General features: G+C 38.2%; 1 protein-coding gene across 40 annotated transcripts in view; it reads right to left on the bottom strand.

Moving 5' to 3' along the window:
* The window catches only part of PARD3 (par-3 family cell polarity regulator), a 579,492-nt gene that overhangs the window by 194,121 nt on the left and 367,128 nt on the right, over positions 1 to 18,243 (bottom strand). For 28 of the 40 annotated variants that reach the window (XM_055543694.1, XM_055543705.1, XM_055543696.1 and 25 more), the window contains 4 exons: positions 15,070 to 15,259; positions 10,322 to 10,473; positions 9,219 to 9,263; positions 3,831 to 4,058 (listed from right to left, as the gene is read on the bottom strand). In XM_055543694.1, the coding sequence (XP_055399669.1) occupies positions 3,831 to 4,058; positions 9,219 to 9,263; positions 10,322 to 10,473; positions 15,070 to 15,259 (615 nt within the window). The remainder of the gene's footprint in view (positions 1 to 3,830; positions 4,059 to 9,218; positions 9,264 to 10,321; positions 10,474 to 15,069; positions 15,260 to 18,243) is intronic. The other 12 variants (XM_055543701.1, XM_055543708.1, XM_055543710.1 and 9 more) reach the window with 3 other exon arrangements.

Genomic DNA, 18,243 nt, shown 5'->3' with positions numbered 1-18,243 from the left:
GGATTAAATGAGAGACAAAAACGCCGACTTCTGCCATCTCCACAGGAAGCACATAAGTGTTACAGAAGATGACAGATACCAGATACCACATGGATCCCGCCCGGGTCTCTTGGCCCCCACTGTTGTGCGCATGCCACGACTGCAGCACTGCTGAGAGGAGGCAAGCCTGCTCCAAGCCTGAAAGAGCGTCACCGGGGAGGAGCTTGACCCAGCTGACAAGAACAATCAAGTTCACCCTCCACGCGTGTGACTTCCGCCTGTAAAGAGGGAAAGGACTGCATGGGACAGACATAGGCTAAGCGGGACAGGTTATGCCCGCCCCCACCCCCCAACCCATGCTTCCAGAGTGTACGGACGGCATCCTCACAGGAAGGCCGTCTAACAGAGACCGTCGGCTCGGACAGGGTCCTTTCTCAGAGCACTGCACAACAGTGACGTGGCAGCCATAACTGGCCCGAGGCCCACGTCTGTACAAGAAGGGACCTCAGCCAGAGGGTCCCACAAAGCACGAAGCCATCAGAACTCAGACATGCGGCCAGGGATAGCGCCCACACAGTAAGGATGCAGGGTGGGGCTGCACAGTGAGGGCATGAGCATAGACATGCGTGCAGACAGAGAAAGAGCGTATGCAGAACGTGCCTCCAGAATCCGCTCTGCAAAGGGTGGGGTTTAGGCAACTGGAGGAGGGAGCCAGACTCCTTTCTCACACCTGTACCTAGCCATAAAGAAAGTCAACAGTCTCATAACCACCAGCAGTAACACCAGCCTTGACAGATCTTTTCTTAGAGAAGACCAAAGAGTTTGCTGAGGCGCGGAGGTCTCAGACGCCCAGGTCCAGAGTGGGACACAAGCGGGAGGAGTGAAACGTCAATGCCACCCCACGCGCTGCTGCCGATGCGCGCTGCGTCTGGGTGTGTGTCTCTCACGCATGCAGTGGTGCTAGTCAAACAGGAGCCCATTCACTGATGTGACAGTCACTGACTCCAACACCTGGCCGAGCTCTGAGCCTGGTCACGCAGGAATAAATCGTGGTGGCATCTTTCCTTGTGGATTTTACAGATGGTGAGCGAAGCAGGAATGCAGGACTGAGGTTGGTGGGTAAGTAAAGGAGGACAGAGTCTGGGAAGTTAAAACTGGAAAGCAACTCAGAAACGGAAGCAGAGCTTTTCCAACTTTCTCTGGCAAACTGTTGACTTCCCTTTTTTAAACTTACAGTTGACAAAGAATCATAAAGTATGAAGAGTGATTTAAAAACCCCACAACTAGGAGTTCCCTGGTGGTCCAGTGATTAGGACTTGGTGTTTTCACTGCCAAGGGCCCGGGTTCAATCCTTGCTGGGGAACTAAGATCCCACAAGCCTCATGGGAATAAATAAATCCCCAAGACTGTTGCAGTGACCACGGGTGCGGGGGGAACTGGTGGCCTCGATAGAGACCACCCGCTCAGCCTCGCACGAATTTCCCAACTCCCGCAGACCACCGAGCCGAGCCTCCTCACTAGACACTGAGACAATCTGAGCATTAATGGCCTCGGCATCCAAAGCTTCGGTTTCACAACTGAAGGAATTAAAGAAGAATTTTAAGCAACTTGACCCAAATTCCAAATGGGTGAGAAGAATGTGGAGGGGCTCCAGGCCAGTGCTCAGATCACTTTAGTCGTATAGTTGTGACAACCCGCACGGCAGACATTTGAAATACACAACAGCGGCCTCTCTCTGGCCATATCGAGTTCACCAGACTGTTCTGGGAGAAAACACCGTCAAGTCAGGACTCTGTGGAAAACCAGCACTTTGTGGTTGCAGGTGCACGAGTCAGGATGTGTCTCCCAGTTCTTATCTAGAACTTCCCCTCCGGTTCACACATTGTAGTTCATCTACTCACTTGGTTTTGTCTTGATGATAGTTGAGTACAAAAGTTTTAATATGAAATACTTAAATCGGTTATTTCCAGTTAAAACCGGAAGCTAAGTTTATGTCAGGGACATATTTAGACATTCACACGGTGGGAAGCTCTAGAGGCTACAGAATTAAGAACATGCCTGGTACTGATCGCTATTCCATCCCCTGCTGCATTTGAAATACGTGGTATATGTGAGAAAATTGCATTCTATGAAGGAATTTAAATAACATGTGAACTAGGACGAGAAAAAAGCTCAGGAGCCAAAACTGTATTTGTTAAAAAAAAAACAAATACTGAGGTGCCGGAGCACTGGCTCTCTTATTAAATGTGCACCCAGGACAGAGGCAAGATCTCTAAGTGATAGAGGGTCCCCACCCTAGAAAGGCAATGCAAGTAACACTGGGTGAGACTGGCAAGGAGCCCCTGAGACGCCAGGAAAAACCCGAGAGGGTTGGAAGCTCATATGACTCAGGAGCCTGGAGACCAGGCTTGGCAGCAAAAATAGGAAATATGTTCTTCATCTGGCAAGAATGGGCTGCATATATTTGAAATCACTGGCTGGATGGAGTGAGAAGCTGTCCAGATTTAAACTAAGAATTAGGCGGGGGCTCGGGGGATGCGGTGCTCCTCTACTAAGTTTTGCTTTGCATGTTATATTGTAGCAGAAATATTCATCTTCCCAAACACACTATATGTGACAGGCAAAGATTATATAATTTTGCTTTATATCTCCTCAGAATCTGATTTCCATTTGAAACTCTCCTTCCCCACCACAGTCTTCCTTAGGCACGTGTGATGGACGTGGTCCCCCAAGTTAAACTGTCATCGTTTACAATCCACCTAAATGATCTCGGCTTTAATTTTGGGTAGGGGTGGGTGTCTCCTGCTTTTCTTTATCCTTTCTTTCTTTCTTTTGTCTTTTCCCAACAGTGTTTCTTACAATGGTTACCTGGGTAGAGTTACTTTAAGTTAAAAAACTAAAATATGAATCAGTAGTTACAAACAATATAAGTGAATCAACAGTGTTTTCTATTAGAACTCAAGTCCATTCTCTTCTAAATAAATACAATGCTGAGTTTCCTTCTTATGTTTAAACTGAATGGGTATTTTTATACTCATTTATAAATGTTTAACTTCAACAACTCCCTGAAGCATACGTTTATATGTATTTATAAACATTACTTTTTTCACAATATATCAATACTATGGAAAACACATTGCTCATTCACAGTAACCTTTAACTTTCAATAATCTTGGCTTAAAATGTTTGGCAATTTGGAAATACATATACATAAATATATCTTGCTAGCCTAGTTCAAGGAAACAGTAATTCATAAAAACAAAACAAAAATATGTTATCAAATCACAGATGATTACACATATTCATTTGAGATATATTACAGATATACTGTACAGCAGTGGTTTTCAAATATTTTGGTCTCAGGATACCTTTATACTCCTAAAATTTATTAAGGGCTCGAAATTTTTCTGTGGATTGTATCTATCTATATTTACTGAACTAAAATTGAGAAAGTTTAAAAATACAAATTACTTTCTAAAAAATTATAGATTTCATATTAGCAGAAATCACATAAAAAAAAAAAAGAAACCTGTATTTTCCAAAAACAATTATTGAGAAGAATGGAAAATCTCTTTAATATCTAGTTGAAAAGATTCTTCTATCTGCTCTGCATTTAATCTCTTGCAATATCACATGACATGTTGCCTCTAGAAAAACCAACTGTACATTTGTGAGAAAATAAGAGTAAAAATGGTAAATAACATCTTCTTCGTATTATGAAAATAGTTTAGACCTCCTAGATCCCTCTGAAGGGATGCTGAGGTCCCCGAGGGTTCCCTGAAGCACACTTTAAAACTGCTTCACTATAGAGATGCTTGTCATGGCTATTCCTTCAGACGTTGTACACTTACATGTCTCCATGCCTTCGTCATCATCATCCACTGCAGGTTTGTCATAGGACTTGTCAATGGCAGCTCTGAAGCTCTCATTGCATCCCCTTCCTCGGATTATCCGTGGCCTAGGGCGATGGAAAGGAATGTCCCCATTCAAAGTCACCTCGGCAACTGCTGTCTGCAGACTCTCTAAAGAGCTCGACTTCTTCAGACCCAGGGAAGGCCCCACATCTCTGCTGGGGGAACCTTGGAAGTTGGCAAAAACAAAATGTTAGAATGAGTGGTGAAAATTACATGGCTGAATATCTATGAATTGTAGAAAATATCAGGGACAAATTATTTGCTCAGTGTCTACTTCTGGAATGTGGGTAGCAAGATATAAAAAGTGAAGTGACAGTAACTAATTTTAACTTTTCCCAAATGTGTATTAAATTTGGTCTATTTTCTCTATTCTCATTAGGAGACAATTTTAAGCTAATAGTTTTCATTTTTAGCTCAACAGATAAAATCTTTGTCAAATCATTTGCTTCAAGTTATGCTAATAATCTAAAAAACCAGAATAACGAAGAAAATCATTCTGCAAAGCAGGATGATGAAATGGCTAAGGGAAGCAACCAAGACTACACTTTGTGACTTAGCTTAAAACATTTTTTAGCAGTTTACAGTTATTTACAATGGAAGTGAAACTTTCGTCTCAGTAAGTTTCAGCAAGTTGTCCTCATATGGCCCAGGTTCAGACAACTCAGCAAGTGAGAAAAGCACAAGAGACCACATGTTGCCAATAGGGTACCCTAGCACCAGGTAGAAACCCATTTCTGGAAAATGGTGGTTCTCTGGGAAGAGCAATACAAGATGTGAATAGAAATAAACTACATAAGGACCATCGAGAGAGAGAGAAGTAAAGGAGGAAAGATGCCAGAGCTGCATGTTAGGACTTATGCCTCCAGGTCAGCAGAGAGAAACAGGTGATGAACAGAAGGAAGAAGACATCACAATTACCAAGAAGTTTTCAGTAGAGAAGAATTCAGAGCACTAAAACTGTGGCTTGGTGACTTGAGGATCTAGCAAGACTAAGATTGTAACCAAGCTTTAGAAGGCAATCTAAATGGATTTCTTTAACCAGGTAAGACAACTTCATCAATGATTGCCTGCCCTGGCACTCAAATAGATGAGTTTAGCCTCGAGATGACTGAAATATCTGCAACCACCAGCTGGGCAATCCAGGTTACAGAACTAGTTCTTCACTTACACTGTTAACAAGACAGGTACAAAGAAAAAAAAAAAAAAAAAGGCAGGGGGTAGGAGAGGTGAGATTGGATATCTTATCTCTACATGGGGCCATCAGCCCATATGTGGATCAATAATTAAGGAGTAACCTTGATATGTTTTCACATAGAAGTCAAATAGTTCTGAGATGGTCGTTCCATGGCTCAGAGTATAAAACAGAATAGAAATTAAATTGGGAGAGTCAAAACAAGAATTATCTTTTTAAAATTCATTTACATGACAACTTTCACATAATCTTCACAATGGGGTAGCAGTTTTAAGTTAGAACAAGTATGTTAAAAATGTAACATAGGCAGAAAGGCAGACAGATGATTCTAATGAAGAAAAAATATTCCATAAATTAGAGTGCTTGAGAGAAAAAGATGATTTATTTAACTTTCTCCATGCAGGTTTGTCTATATTTGATTATTTCATGACAAAAATTCACAAGGAATATTTCTTGCCAGGATGATCAATCTTACTTTTTCTATTGATAGCACTATAATGTTTGACAAGTTCATGTTTTAAATATCCATAAAAGTCATGTCACAGGAAGGAAAATGATTTTGTTCCAAAGAGCTAAAGAAAAAGTAAGAGATTAAAGAATCAAAGAGAATGGGAAAAGATGATTTCTGGGCAGGGACATTTACCTTCACATTTTTAAGAATTAACATTGGGAAGATCTTTTCCTGAATAAATCATGCCTATTAATTTTCATAACTTACTAGCTACATTTAGGTCCTATAAACATTTATATGGCAAACATTTGGTGTTTTCTTGGATTCATAAAGGACATATGTATGTATGTGTGTGTTTATATATATACACACATATATCTATGTTTCAGAGAAGGCGATGGCACCCCACTCCAGAACTCTTGCCTGGAAAATCCCATGGACGGAGGGGCCTGGTGGGCTGCAGTCCATGGGGTCGCTAGGAGTCGGACACGACTGAGCGACTTCACTCTATTTTTTCACTTTCATGCATTGGAGAAGGAAATGGCAACCCACTCCAATGTTCTTGCCTAGAGAATCCCAGGGACAGGGGAGCCTGGTGGGCTGCCGTCTATGGGGTCGCACAGAGTTGGACACGACTGAAGCGACTTAGCAGCAGCAGCAGCATCTATGTTTACATCTCCAATAAAGATACGTATGTATATATGCTCCCAGTAAAGATTAGCATTAAAACATAATTTATATATAAAAAGTTAGCTGAGATTTGACTTAATATACTCAGCATCCTAAAAACTTTAACAGTTAATTTCAGAAATGGCATGAGTATTCAAATAAATGTACATATACATATTACATACATATAAATATTGATACATTTATATCTGTATATATGTATTTATGAAGAAACATAAACACAAAGCAAATCTAGGATAAAAAAATAGTGAAACTGTAACAAAATAAGCAATAGATTATAATGTAGGAATCACTGGAAGCTTACCTAACTACGCTTTTGTCTAATTCTTAACACCATAGTATAACATTCTTGCAAAATATTGATAATTAAATATGGTGAGTATTGGGTATAAGAGATTAATAAATTACAGTCTCTCTATTTATACATAGTTGAAATTTTTCATAACATCTATTATTTGTGTATCTATAACAGGGATCAGCAAAATATGGGTCAAATCTGGAAATTCTTACTAGAACACAGCCATGGGTCCATTTGTTTCCATATTCTCCATGGCTGCCTTCACATTACATCAGAATTAAGCAATTGTTCCAAAGGCTGTCTGGTTTGAAAGATCTACAATATTTACTCCCTGGTTCTTTACAGAAAGAGCTTGCTGATTCCTGATCTAAAACATAGATTTCATTCATGTAAGGTGGTATATTCATCAAAGACACTTAAACAAAAGAGTTAGTTAATATATTAGTAAGATTGCTAAATGACGGTCACTGAGATTTATAACATCATAAACTCATCATAAAAGTTGAAAATGTCTTTCCCTATACAAGGTATAGGCAAAAGGTTAGTTTTATTTACACACACACAAAATCAATGCCTTTAATTTTTAAATAATATTTTGAAGCTCTTAATGTAAATCCATTAAGTCATTAGGATGCTTCATTTATTTTTATATTCAAAGATTAAATTGTTAGAAACCCAATTCTCTTATTCCCATTCTCTCTTTTCCTGTAGAAAATAAATTTACTCTCAAACTATCATACAGGATTCCTAAATCCAAGAATAAAAGGGGAAATCATAATCATACTATTTTCTTTAGGTCTCTTTTTCTACTCTTATCTACTAATACCTCTCTTGCCAGAAAAAAAGAAGAGGATGTCTTTTGCAAGGGCAAAGGGAAATGGAATTCAATTTTCATTATGAAAGGCTTATGGCTAGACAGACAATCTACACTAAAATGCCACTGTGACTCTACTAAAAACCTTTGGACTAAACTGTAAAATCATGATAATCTTAGCAATTCAAGTGAAGTGAAGAAAGGAAAATAATAAAATCTGTTCACTGCCTAATACTGGAGGGTGGGAAGAATCCAGTGGAGATATTTTATTCATTGTAGATTTAAAATCAATAGACCAGCAAATACTTCTACCTCTATGTCATAATTTTGGTCCTAAGTTTTTCCAGTTTAATTCAGTAAAACAGACTGCACGTAATATTTTTAAAATGCTCTTTTTATCTAGGCTCTAACTATCATTTTAAACACTATAAAAGCAGATGATTCAATTAGATGATAAAATCTGCCTACTCACCATAAAAGGTATTTAATGTTTTCAGTTGACATCTGGATATTATTATTATTTCTTAATCACAATAAATTGTTCTTTTCCTGTTAGTAACAGTGATTTGGTTAAATTAACAATTTTTTTCACTCTACCAATTGGCATATTATATAAAATCATGTTCTTTAACCTGAGCAGCTCAATTTGGTTTTTATAAACATTAAATTGGACAAGGGTTACTTCTTGAAAAGCACTGAATACTATTAACTCCAAAAACTAATTACTAATTTACATATGTAAACTATCAAATAATGTTTTTCTTTAGCCCTGCTCCAGAATTCCAATGAATTTTATGTTTGATAAAAGAAATAACTCCTTAATAAGGGCTAAGGCTATTGTTAATTGCCTTGCACTACAGTTAATCCAGTGATTTACTGGATGCAGTTTTTACAATCTATCTTTACAGAATGTGAAAACTCCAGGCATGTCCACAGTTATCTTTACATATGTATATGGGATACACACTTTCTAAGAAGCCTAAAACTAATTACTATTGCAGGTGAAAAAGGTGAATTGAAGCTAATTAGCACTAAGTGGTGTAACTACATCGTACTGGATCTACAATAATTAAAACTCTATTCCAAACCTATAATAATAAATCAAAATGCTCAGCTGTACAAAGCACATGACTTTAATTACACATAAAGATTTTCCTCTGATTACTGTCGTAAGATAACACGTAAGGTAAAATCTTATGATGTAAAACTCAGGTCAACATAATCCATTATTTCTACAGAAGGATTTAGATAGCATTTTCGTAGCAAGTCCTAAATAGTTAAAAACAAAAACAAAAAGCTTTTCAAGCACATTCACAAAGTTAACATACAGATGCAATATATAGCCTAATTCAATGCTATGTAACAAGGAACTAAAGCCTGCATTAGAAAAAGAACTAAGGTTTTCTGAGTGACTAATGAGAGCTATATTGAACACTGTCCTTCAGTGAAAATATTTATATATGTGCTGTTATCCTCCTAACCAAAATCACCTTTTGACAATCATTTTTTTGGATGTTAAGCTAAGCATCAGATAGATGACTTCGAAACTTAAAGAATCAACCCTAAGAGATCATGCTTTCAGGATTTTGATTTTTTTTAACCGTGACAAAACATTCCTACACAAATATAATTAAGAGAATCTGGGCTGTGTTAGCATTTCTGAAGCACTAAATTATATTTCCACTTAGTATATACTACATTGATAAATTTCTGCTCGAAGAAAATTTTCCTTTCCTTGTACAATTTGATTTCCTACAATGAAAACATCCATGGCAGCCTGGAATATTTATGTTTACAGCCATATGATTGGCAGCTCTATAATTATGATAAACTCCTTGGACCACAGTTTCTATGGCAACAGTCTAAACGTCCATTCTTACCTGCTTTCTGGTCATCCACTGTATTGAGTTTAGTCTCGTCAGCTACTGTTAAAAGGTAAATGTATAATGGTTAGCCCAGTTAGTCCCACAGCCCAACATGCTTCAACCATCCCCAGATCTTTCCAGTTAGGTGATAATTCTTAAATAATATTTCATGCAAATAATATGAAACATCAAGCAAACATAATCAAAAAAGGGGGAAAAGCCGTGTCTCCATGCAATGCCAGTCATCTCATTTCATGACACGTGTGTTACTGATATGTTAGCATATCATCATTAGCCAGGCAAGTCATCGCCCAATTTTCGTTTATGCATGGGATAAATTAATGCTTTTAGTCTCAAAGTAAAAACAGCCACCAGACAACAGCGTAAATACGTTACAGTTGATTAAGAAAGGGTTTTCTAATCATTCAATCAGTGCATGGATATAATTAATTAATTAATTACTTTTTTTTGTTTGTTTTGGTTTTCGGTGGATTTGGATTTAAAACGAGACACTACCTGATTGTATGTGATTGAACAACTAGGATTATTTTCCTTCTCTCATTTGCTTCCAAATACTTCTACAATAAATATGCTCTCAAATTATGATTCCAATTAAAGGCCTTAATTATCAACACAGAAGAGTTTTCATTAAATAAACCTTAAAGGACAGTGATGGAAGGAAAATATCACGAAGTAACCAAACTCTAGACATGGATTGAGATAATGGTTTCTCTCCAAAACTTTTTCTTCTAGTTCAAGAATCCCCACAACCAACCAAATCGTAAGACCAATGAAATTGGTTTTAAACAGCTAACGTGTTAAAACATTTCATTTTTTCAAATAAAGATACATGAACAGAGCATGATATGCACATGTGTTTGTTTCTTTTCTCATCAGAAAACATATATATTAACATATTGCACATGATGTAAACATGCCACTTAGGAGAAATGTAGTTATCTCAAACTTCGAGAAAAACTAATTTTTGCCAAATTGCCTCATTTCACATTTATTTTCTTTATTGCTCACAGTAAACAGACATGTGTTTGGGACCATCAGTTTTCATCCGAAAGCATCTAAACCTTATTTAGATAAAGATTCATGGAGATTGTACTCACTACCTAAATCCATGCTTTTTGATTTTCGCGTTTTAACGAAATCCAATTGACTGGCATCTGAAAATTGCTTTGTGCGTTTTTCTGACATACTCTGACGTCCAAATCCTTCTCGTTGAAAAGCAAGAACTGGATCAACGTCGGGACTCAAAGAGCTGGCGTGAAGAGGAAAGAGAAACAAAAACATTTACTGAAAATAGGAGACATGCCATTCAGCAAAGTTTATCCACACCTGTGTGTGTGTGTGTGTGTGTGTGTGTGTGTGTGTGTGTGTGTGTTCCTCAGAAATATTTAAACTAAAGAGTACAAATATAGTCCATCAGAAAAACTGTGGCTGTGTAGGAGACGATAGAAAAACATGACATTAATTTACATTTAGAGCAATTCTTTCTCCATGTGAGAAAGACTGAATATTTGAGGAAAACCTTCATATATTAATACAAATACTGGCAACAAATAAGTGACTACCTGTATTGCAACTGAATAGAAGTTTTAAAAAGGGTTTATTCTGTGGATTTGTGGTTGTCAAGTGGGAGAAGAGATGGAGGAAGGGTAGACTGGGAGTTTGGGATTAGCAGACGCAAAATATTATTTATAGACTGGGTAAACCACCAGGTCCGACTCTAGAGCACAGTTTGGCATGCTGTTTTATGAGGATGTAGTCTCACTGCAACACTTAAGCAACAGAGAAGAAATCAACTCAACAAATCATAATTAGAACCTATTCAGATGGAGACATTGTGCTGGATACCAAAGTCAAGGTAATAAATAAGAAAAGATCTCTATTCCCTAAGAAAAATACCAAAGCAGAAGCAAAAAGCAGGCACTGGGGATGGGTAGGAGAGAGAGTGAATTGCAGTCCAGGATGAAGGCTGGATGGCACTGGATTCATGTGACACCAACACAGTAGCTCCAGCAGAGAAGATGAAGCACAGGGCAGATCAGTGGTGACAGGATACAGTACCAGGTGTCTTTGTGATGTCGTGGCAGGGGAACCGGTCCTCCTTGTAGAACCCTAGGAACAATTTCAGAAGCACCACCAGGGGTTGTGAGCCAAGCTGCCAGAATGAACTGGCTTTTGTCTATGCTGAGCACACTGAATAAATAGAGAGCTCTCCCATCTGAGGGTGGAGCACCGTGCATATGTGGTCAGGTAGGAGAACGTCCCTCCACAGCTCACTGGACACCATAGAAAGTGGTGGCCCTCCACCATGTCACCTTCCACTATACAAGCCCTCCTTATGCCTCCGTGGAAACCAGCTTCTCTAATCCCATATTGGCCCTATGAGAAAGACCAGGCATATTAATAAAAAGGTACCGATTTTGTTTGGATACACAGCAGAAATTTAGGTGCAATTCATGATGCATGAAATGACCTAAACCAAAAATTATGACAAGAAAGACATCAAGGTAGTGATTCCCATCAGATGACGTGGCTTGAATGCTTTGGGTCCCTATGTCTTCATTGGCTCCAGGAAGAAAAAAATGGCCCCACTCACCAGTAAGGGCCAGTCAGGGCCACTAAGATAATTCAAGGACCCAAGGGGAAAGCCCTCTGTTAACTGCAAACCACTATACAAGATGAGTTATTATCACCCAACAAATACTTGCTAACTCAAATTATCAATGTAATGCAAATTATGATAACAGAAACAGGGTCTTTAAAAACCAACCAAAGCCTTAAAAAGGAACTGAAAAATCCTTCTTCATCTTTTCCACCTCATAGAGAACAGGGTCCAAGGAGAAGGCAAGACAGGTGCCTGGAACTCAGGATATAAGGCAGATCTAATCTCAGGGTCCAGCAAGTTCAGGGCCACATCTGAGTGAGACCTTACATCAAGACTACCCTGGGCACCTAGCTTGCCCACCCTTCATCTAACCCAGAGACCGAGCAAAGAGCATCCCATGGTGACTAGGTGTTCAGTCCAAAGCAAAAACAACTTGTTATATTCTAATTCATGTTATTTTTTTGCATCCTACAGAAAATCTTTTCATTTTTAATGTGTCATATTTCTCCTATAAAACTTTGAGTAAATTTGATGTTCCAGGAAGAAGCAGGGTCATGTTTATCTTGAAGCCTCAGATGCCCCTTCACATCCTACTCTGCTTGGACATATGTGTGTGTATATATATACACACATACGTATGCACAGCTCTAGCATATATTATTTATATAAATATAGACTGCATATATTATTTATACAAATATATGTCTGTGTGTATTATGCTTAGCTTACCATACTATGCTTATAATTTTCAGGGTACATACACCCCAATTCAGAAACACAGCCCTAGAAGTGAAAATTTAAAACCCATATCATTAAAACTATGATCTAATTTTGCAACAGCAAACAGAGTAATTCCTTTAAATACTGGAAGTTGATCTCTCTAACCATTTTACATATGCTCATCAACCCTTTTCCATATCATGTGAAATACACTAAACCTGAACTCCAAGTAGGCATCAAATTTGCAGACAGAGCAAATCTGCAATATATTTTTAATAGAAATTATTGGTTAATGGTTTTTCAAAGGTGTACAAATTGTTGTTACTGAAAACTACATATTGCTGTATTTTCTAAACTAATTTTCTGTCCTCTGAAATTACATTGTCACTAATATTAGAATATGCTGTTTTTACCTTTTTCACCTTACAAACATTGTCTGTTATGTTTCCTAAATCAATTCATGGATTGAATAAAAGGATATTCTGTCAGTGAAGAAATGCAAAGTTTAGCCATTTGACATATTTAACCTTCCACAATTGTGCAGCGAACTGTAAACATACACAATTGAATATGTCAAATGAGTCTGTGAGTTAATAAGCATCTTAAAATAACTAAATATTCTTAAACCACAACATAATTAATTCTGCCCTATCAATATACCTAGTAAACTAATTTCAGACTCAGAAAACAATACACTAGCATACTTAGCAACTTGGTCTGCAGGACTGACAGCTGATTCTTTAAAGAATGTAACCATATCCTGGTCCCCCCCCCCCAGCGTTATTAAAATTCCAGTTATTAATCCTGCCTTATTGCCCTTTTGTTTTCATAACATTTTCATCAAGGATTAGGGAGATATTGTCAGGCTGGAAAAGCTTACATTTTCTGCTGTGATTCAGAACAGCTGCCATTCTTGTTTGGATAACCCTTCATTCATATTCTTTTCCAACTCCTGCACATTCCCCTCAGCAAAATCATACAAGTCCTCACCATTTTATGAATCCCCTTAGGGATATTAATGCCACACTCCGGCCCTGTTCGTTATTCATTTATTTTCACCAGTACAGAGCTTCTTAAGGCCCCAAACAGATCTATTCCTATGGCTGCCTTCATAATTCCTCATCACAGTGTCAACTTAAAGGCTTTTGTACCTATGATGAATATTGCAAATATTTAATCCTTACTTTGTCATCACTTTCACATTCAGAAAAAGACATAAAATGCAGCAGTAAATGTGACAGCATCTGAGGATTTCAAGTGGTGGGTTTCTCCTTTATATGGCAGTTCTTTCTCTCTGCTGAACCAAAAAACTCATTCAAAGATAAGCTATTATCACATGGACTTGAGTGTAGCTCAAAGCCACAACAATGAAATATCATTTTGCTGATAGATTCATAAAAGACCCCAGAGAAAGGGCAGTAAGAAAATTCGGGTATAATGCTTCACATGGTTTGTGTTAATTGTCACTAAAGCCTTCCATGGTCATCCCTAGGAGAGATGGTCCTTTTGCTTATTGATGTATATAATTACTAGGCATGTAATTGATGTATATAATTACTAGGCACATCCTCATTTCTGTGCTGCCCACTGACTCAATAATATCAAATACTTTTGTCTATTTTAAGAGATAGAGGAGAAAAAATAGGATTCGACTGCCTCAGAAGTCATGATGTTAGACAAGTATAGGGATTTCCCTGACGGTCCAGTGGATACAGGAAGCGCAGGTTTGATCCTTGGCTGAGGAACTAAGATCCCACATGCAGCATCATGAAGCCAAAATAATAATAATAATAATAAAAGAAGTAAGTACAAAGACTAGAACAGTCACAACACTCTAAAAAGAAAACCTGTAAAAGCCTCTTCTCTACTCCCAAAACATAACAACTATTCATCTGGCCAAAGTCATCTAACTGTTACAAATTCTCAGTCACCATTAGGGATTTGCTTAGCATTTATTTATCGAATAGAAAAACAATTAATCAAATTAACACAGATCTAAAATAATTAAAGGGCTTCCCAGGAGGCGCTAGTGGTATAGAAGGTGACTGCCAATGCAGGAGACATAAGAGATACAGCTTCAATCCCTGCATTGAGAAGATCCCCTGGAGGAGGGCATGGCAACCCACTCTTGTATTCTTGCCTGGAGAATCCCATGGATGGAGGAGCCTGGCGGCCTATGGTTCATTGGGTTGCACAGAGTCAGACACGACTGAAACAACTTAGTACAAAATAATTAAAAGCGAAACTTAACAAATGTGTGGTGTTTCGGAGTTAGTGAGAGTTTTTTTGTTGGTTTGGTTCAATTCCTAACCATAGACCTAGAAAGGCTAACACAATTGGGCAGGTTTATGAGGTTGAGGGAAATCTTTTGTTCAGAGTGATAATTATGAGTATTAAAATCATGAAAACAGAACTTAGCTATAAAAGACACCCATTTTACTGAGCTCAATGACAGAATATTCAAACATAAAATCAAGTGTGATTGCAATTACCCAATGTTTTCCAGCCCTGGAGTGCTCTTACCAGTCTGCAGAGTCGCTGATGCCAACCTTGGCCCACGTGCCTGCGTCCGTCGTCACAAATCCTACATCATCATGGGAGCTGGAAGATGACTGGTCAGAGAGATGTGGCGGAAGCACTGGCAACCTGTCATCCTCAATAATGACAGTGTCATCCTGGGGCATATTCACCGTGGGGGACAGCTGGTATTTACCTGTCCGATGGAAAAACAAAAGAGACATTCTAGACATCCATCTAAGGGTGAGATGCATTAAAGTTAATACTTTGCTACATCAGAAAAAGTCTGAATTTCCAAAATGTCTCAACCTGGTAGAACAAAACAGAATTAAGAAAATTTATCTTTCATAAATGGATGTCCGTTGGAGACCTCTGGTCTATTCCTTCTTCTGATGCTATGGAGCTCTGGGTGTGGTATTCCATGTCTCTGGTTTTATGCTTCCTAAGGCCAGAGTTGATCTCTAGAATGACTTCTAACATGAAAATGCCACGTGGATTCTAAGTCGTTAAAGTTGTTTGAAAATTTTTACCAGTAAATTTGGAGGGAAGCCCTGCAGACTTACATCAATCATTCACTGGGCACCTACCACCTAGAAGATCTGTAAGAAAGACAATCTCTGTCTCTCAGTGGCTCACAGCCTGAAGAAGGAGACAGACCAGATACAGTGTTAATTGACTGGTGCTGTGAGTGATGTCCCACAAGTGCCCTGGCATTCACTAGTGCTGGTAGCTGAAGGCAGAGGATGCTGGAAATCGTAGCAAAAGCCAACATCCGAGAGGGGTTTTGAATGATGACTGTGATTTATTCTGCTAGAGGAAATGATGACATTCATTACAGACATCAGCAATAGCATCTTTAAATGCACGATGGAGAAAAGCCCACAGTGCACTCAGGTGACACTTCAGAGACAGCAGGAGTGATCTTCAAGAGAAAAGATTAGGATCTCACTGCCGTGAGGTCTTTCAGGCCAAGACACAGGAGCTTGTGAATTCTGATTTATTCAATTAGGATATGGTGTTCTTGGTAAGAAAAGACCCAGAACTATCCACATTGATCAGTTTCTTTCAGGAAAATCTGCTCAAGTTCACGGATCACCAGCATGAAAGGTGTTTATCTTTCTTAGGAAAAAATTATAATTCAAGGGCCTGAATCCTTATAGATAAAGCTGGGGTCCAAATGCTGCTATCTTCCTGCCCCAAGACACCTACACTCTTCTGGCTTCCTCCCCAAACCTTGTGCTGTATTTCCTCTGAGCGAAACTCATAGGCGAGGCTTCAGTTCACATGAATATCTTGAGAAAGGCTGTCCTCAGAGATATATTCATCACAGTGCGATGCGGTCACGCTGGTCTGGCTCTTCCAACAGAGCAAGGAAAGTGGACACACTGCCTCTCACCTTACAGGAGGGTGGAAACACGCTCATTGCAAGGCCAACATCCACATCTGTGAGATCAGCTCTCCTGGTTCCTATGCAAAGAAACAGGACTGCTGCCCTCTCCAAATCCTACCACTGTTCTCAAAGGGTGTCCTTGTCCTCTATGATGAATTACTTTTAAAAACAGCACAACTGCAATGTGACCACAGTTCATGACACTTTAATATCTGTCTTAAGATCTCATTTTTAAACATTCATAAGAGTGTGTACATAATAATTTTTGTTTTAACACCATTTTGGAAATTAGAGGATGGCATGCATACATATAGACTTGAAGGATTTTAAACATATAGACATTTAAACAAAGGAGAAACACGAAGTTGATAGAGAGTTTTTCAGGACAACCCAAAGCACAATTGCTAGAAATTTCCAATGAATTCATTACTTAGCACCAACTACTCTATTACAGAAATACTATATGTTCACTGAAATCTCTCCTCAGCAAATTATCAAGAAAAATACTCGATTCTGATTTGAAATACATCCAGTTTGACAAACTGTAAAAACTAGCAACTTTTTATGAATGTTCATAATAAAAATGGGAGTCAAATTTAATACTTCACTGTTTCCTTTTCCTGAATTCAAATGACTCATTTATGCCCACCCCAGTTTTAGGATATTAGTACAAAAAGACAGAAATCTATTCAATAAAATATCATTCATAAATAAGGTTGGACATTATAGCACTATTACCCAAAGAAATATTTCCTACTCAAGACATACTTCCCCTCCAAAAACATGCAGACAATGAAAAACACAAGTTATCCCTAAGAGCACACCACTGACATGTCACAGCATTAAATGGCATGTCCTCACACAGGCAAAATTTATTGGAAGAAACTATTATGGTGTAATGATAGCGAACTAATTTCTAAACATAAAAATGAGAACTTGTATGCAATATATTCTGAGAGGCAGTCTAGCAAGCAATATGAAACACAGAATGGTTCTGCATGTGACAGTCCTTTTTCATGTTGTTTTTGAGTAGAAATATTGTTCCTTAAGTGATCCAAAATTTTATACTTATATAAACAGGACAAAATGTCCCTATTAACAGCAAAACAAGGACTCAGCTTTTTTTCTCTCACCCGCGATTCTGGAGGCTAATATTTCAAAAGTCTTGAAAATACATATTTTTCCATCAATTTTCCACTTGGCAGCAATAACAAACTTGTCAGGAATATTGTTTTGGGATCCAACTTCAGGAATATATTGGGAGTGATAAATAAGTTGTCAAACTACATATTCTACCAAACTCCACCTAGTCTGCAGGTACGTGGCACATCCTGAATGTGAACCCTTCGAGGGCTGACTTCAGAAGCCTTTGATCTGGTTTTCAGTGAATGAACTTTCCTCTTTCCACAACTAGTTAAAAAACAAGCTAAGATTTAAACTGTAGCAGAGTGAAACAACGCGATACAGGATGACTTTACCAAACATTTATTCATCGGTACATTTACATAGAAGGCAGCACCATGCATGACACTAGAAACCAATGAAAACTTTGCCAGTGATTTGACTCACAACAAAAAACATTAATGTTTCTTTTCTCTATGTTTAATTTCTAACAAGTTCAAACTACTCTGAACAAAATTATTTTTTAAACTCACCACAAGTATATGAATATAAAAACTACTGAATTACATTTGAAAATGGAGTCAACAGATTTCAGTTGTGCTTTAAACAGAAAAATTCTTCAGATAAAAAATGTTGGAAAACATGTTAAGGCTCCATGCTCCCAAAGG

This window comes from Bubalus kerabau, chromosome 13 (genome assembly GCF_029407905.1).
Source record: "Bubalus kerabau isolate K-KA32 ecotype Philippines breed swamp buffalo chromosome 13, PCC_UOA_SB_1v2, whole genome shotgun sequence".
Classification (NCBI taxonomy): Eukaryota; Metazoa; Chordata; class Mammalia; order Artiodactyla; family Bovidae; genus Bubalus; species Bubalus kerabau.
The sequence above is the reverse complement of the archived record's forward strand: the minus strand, read 5'-3'. Positions and strand labels throughout refer to the sequence as shown.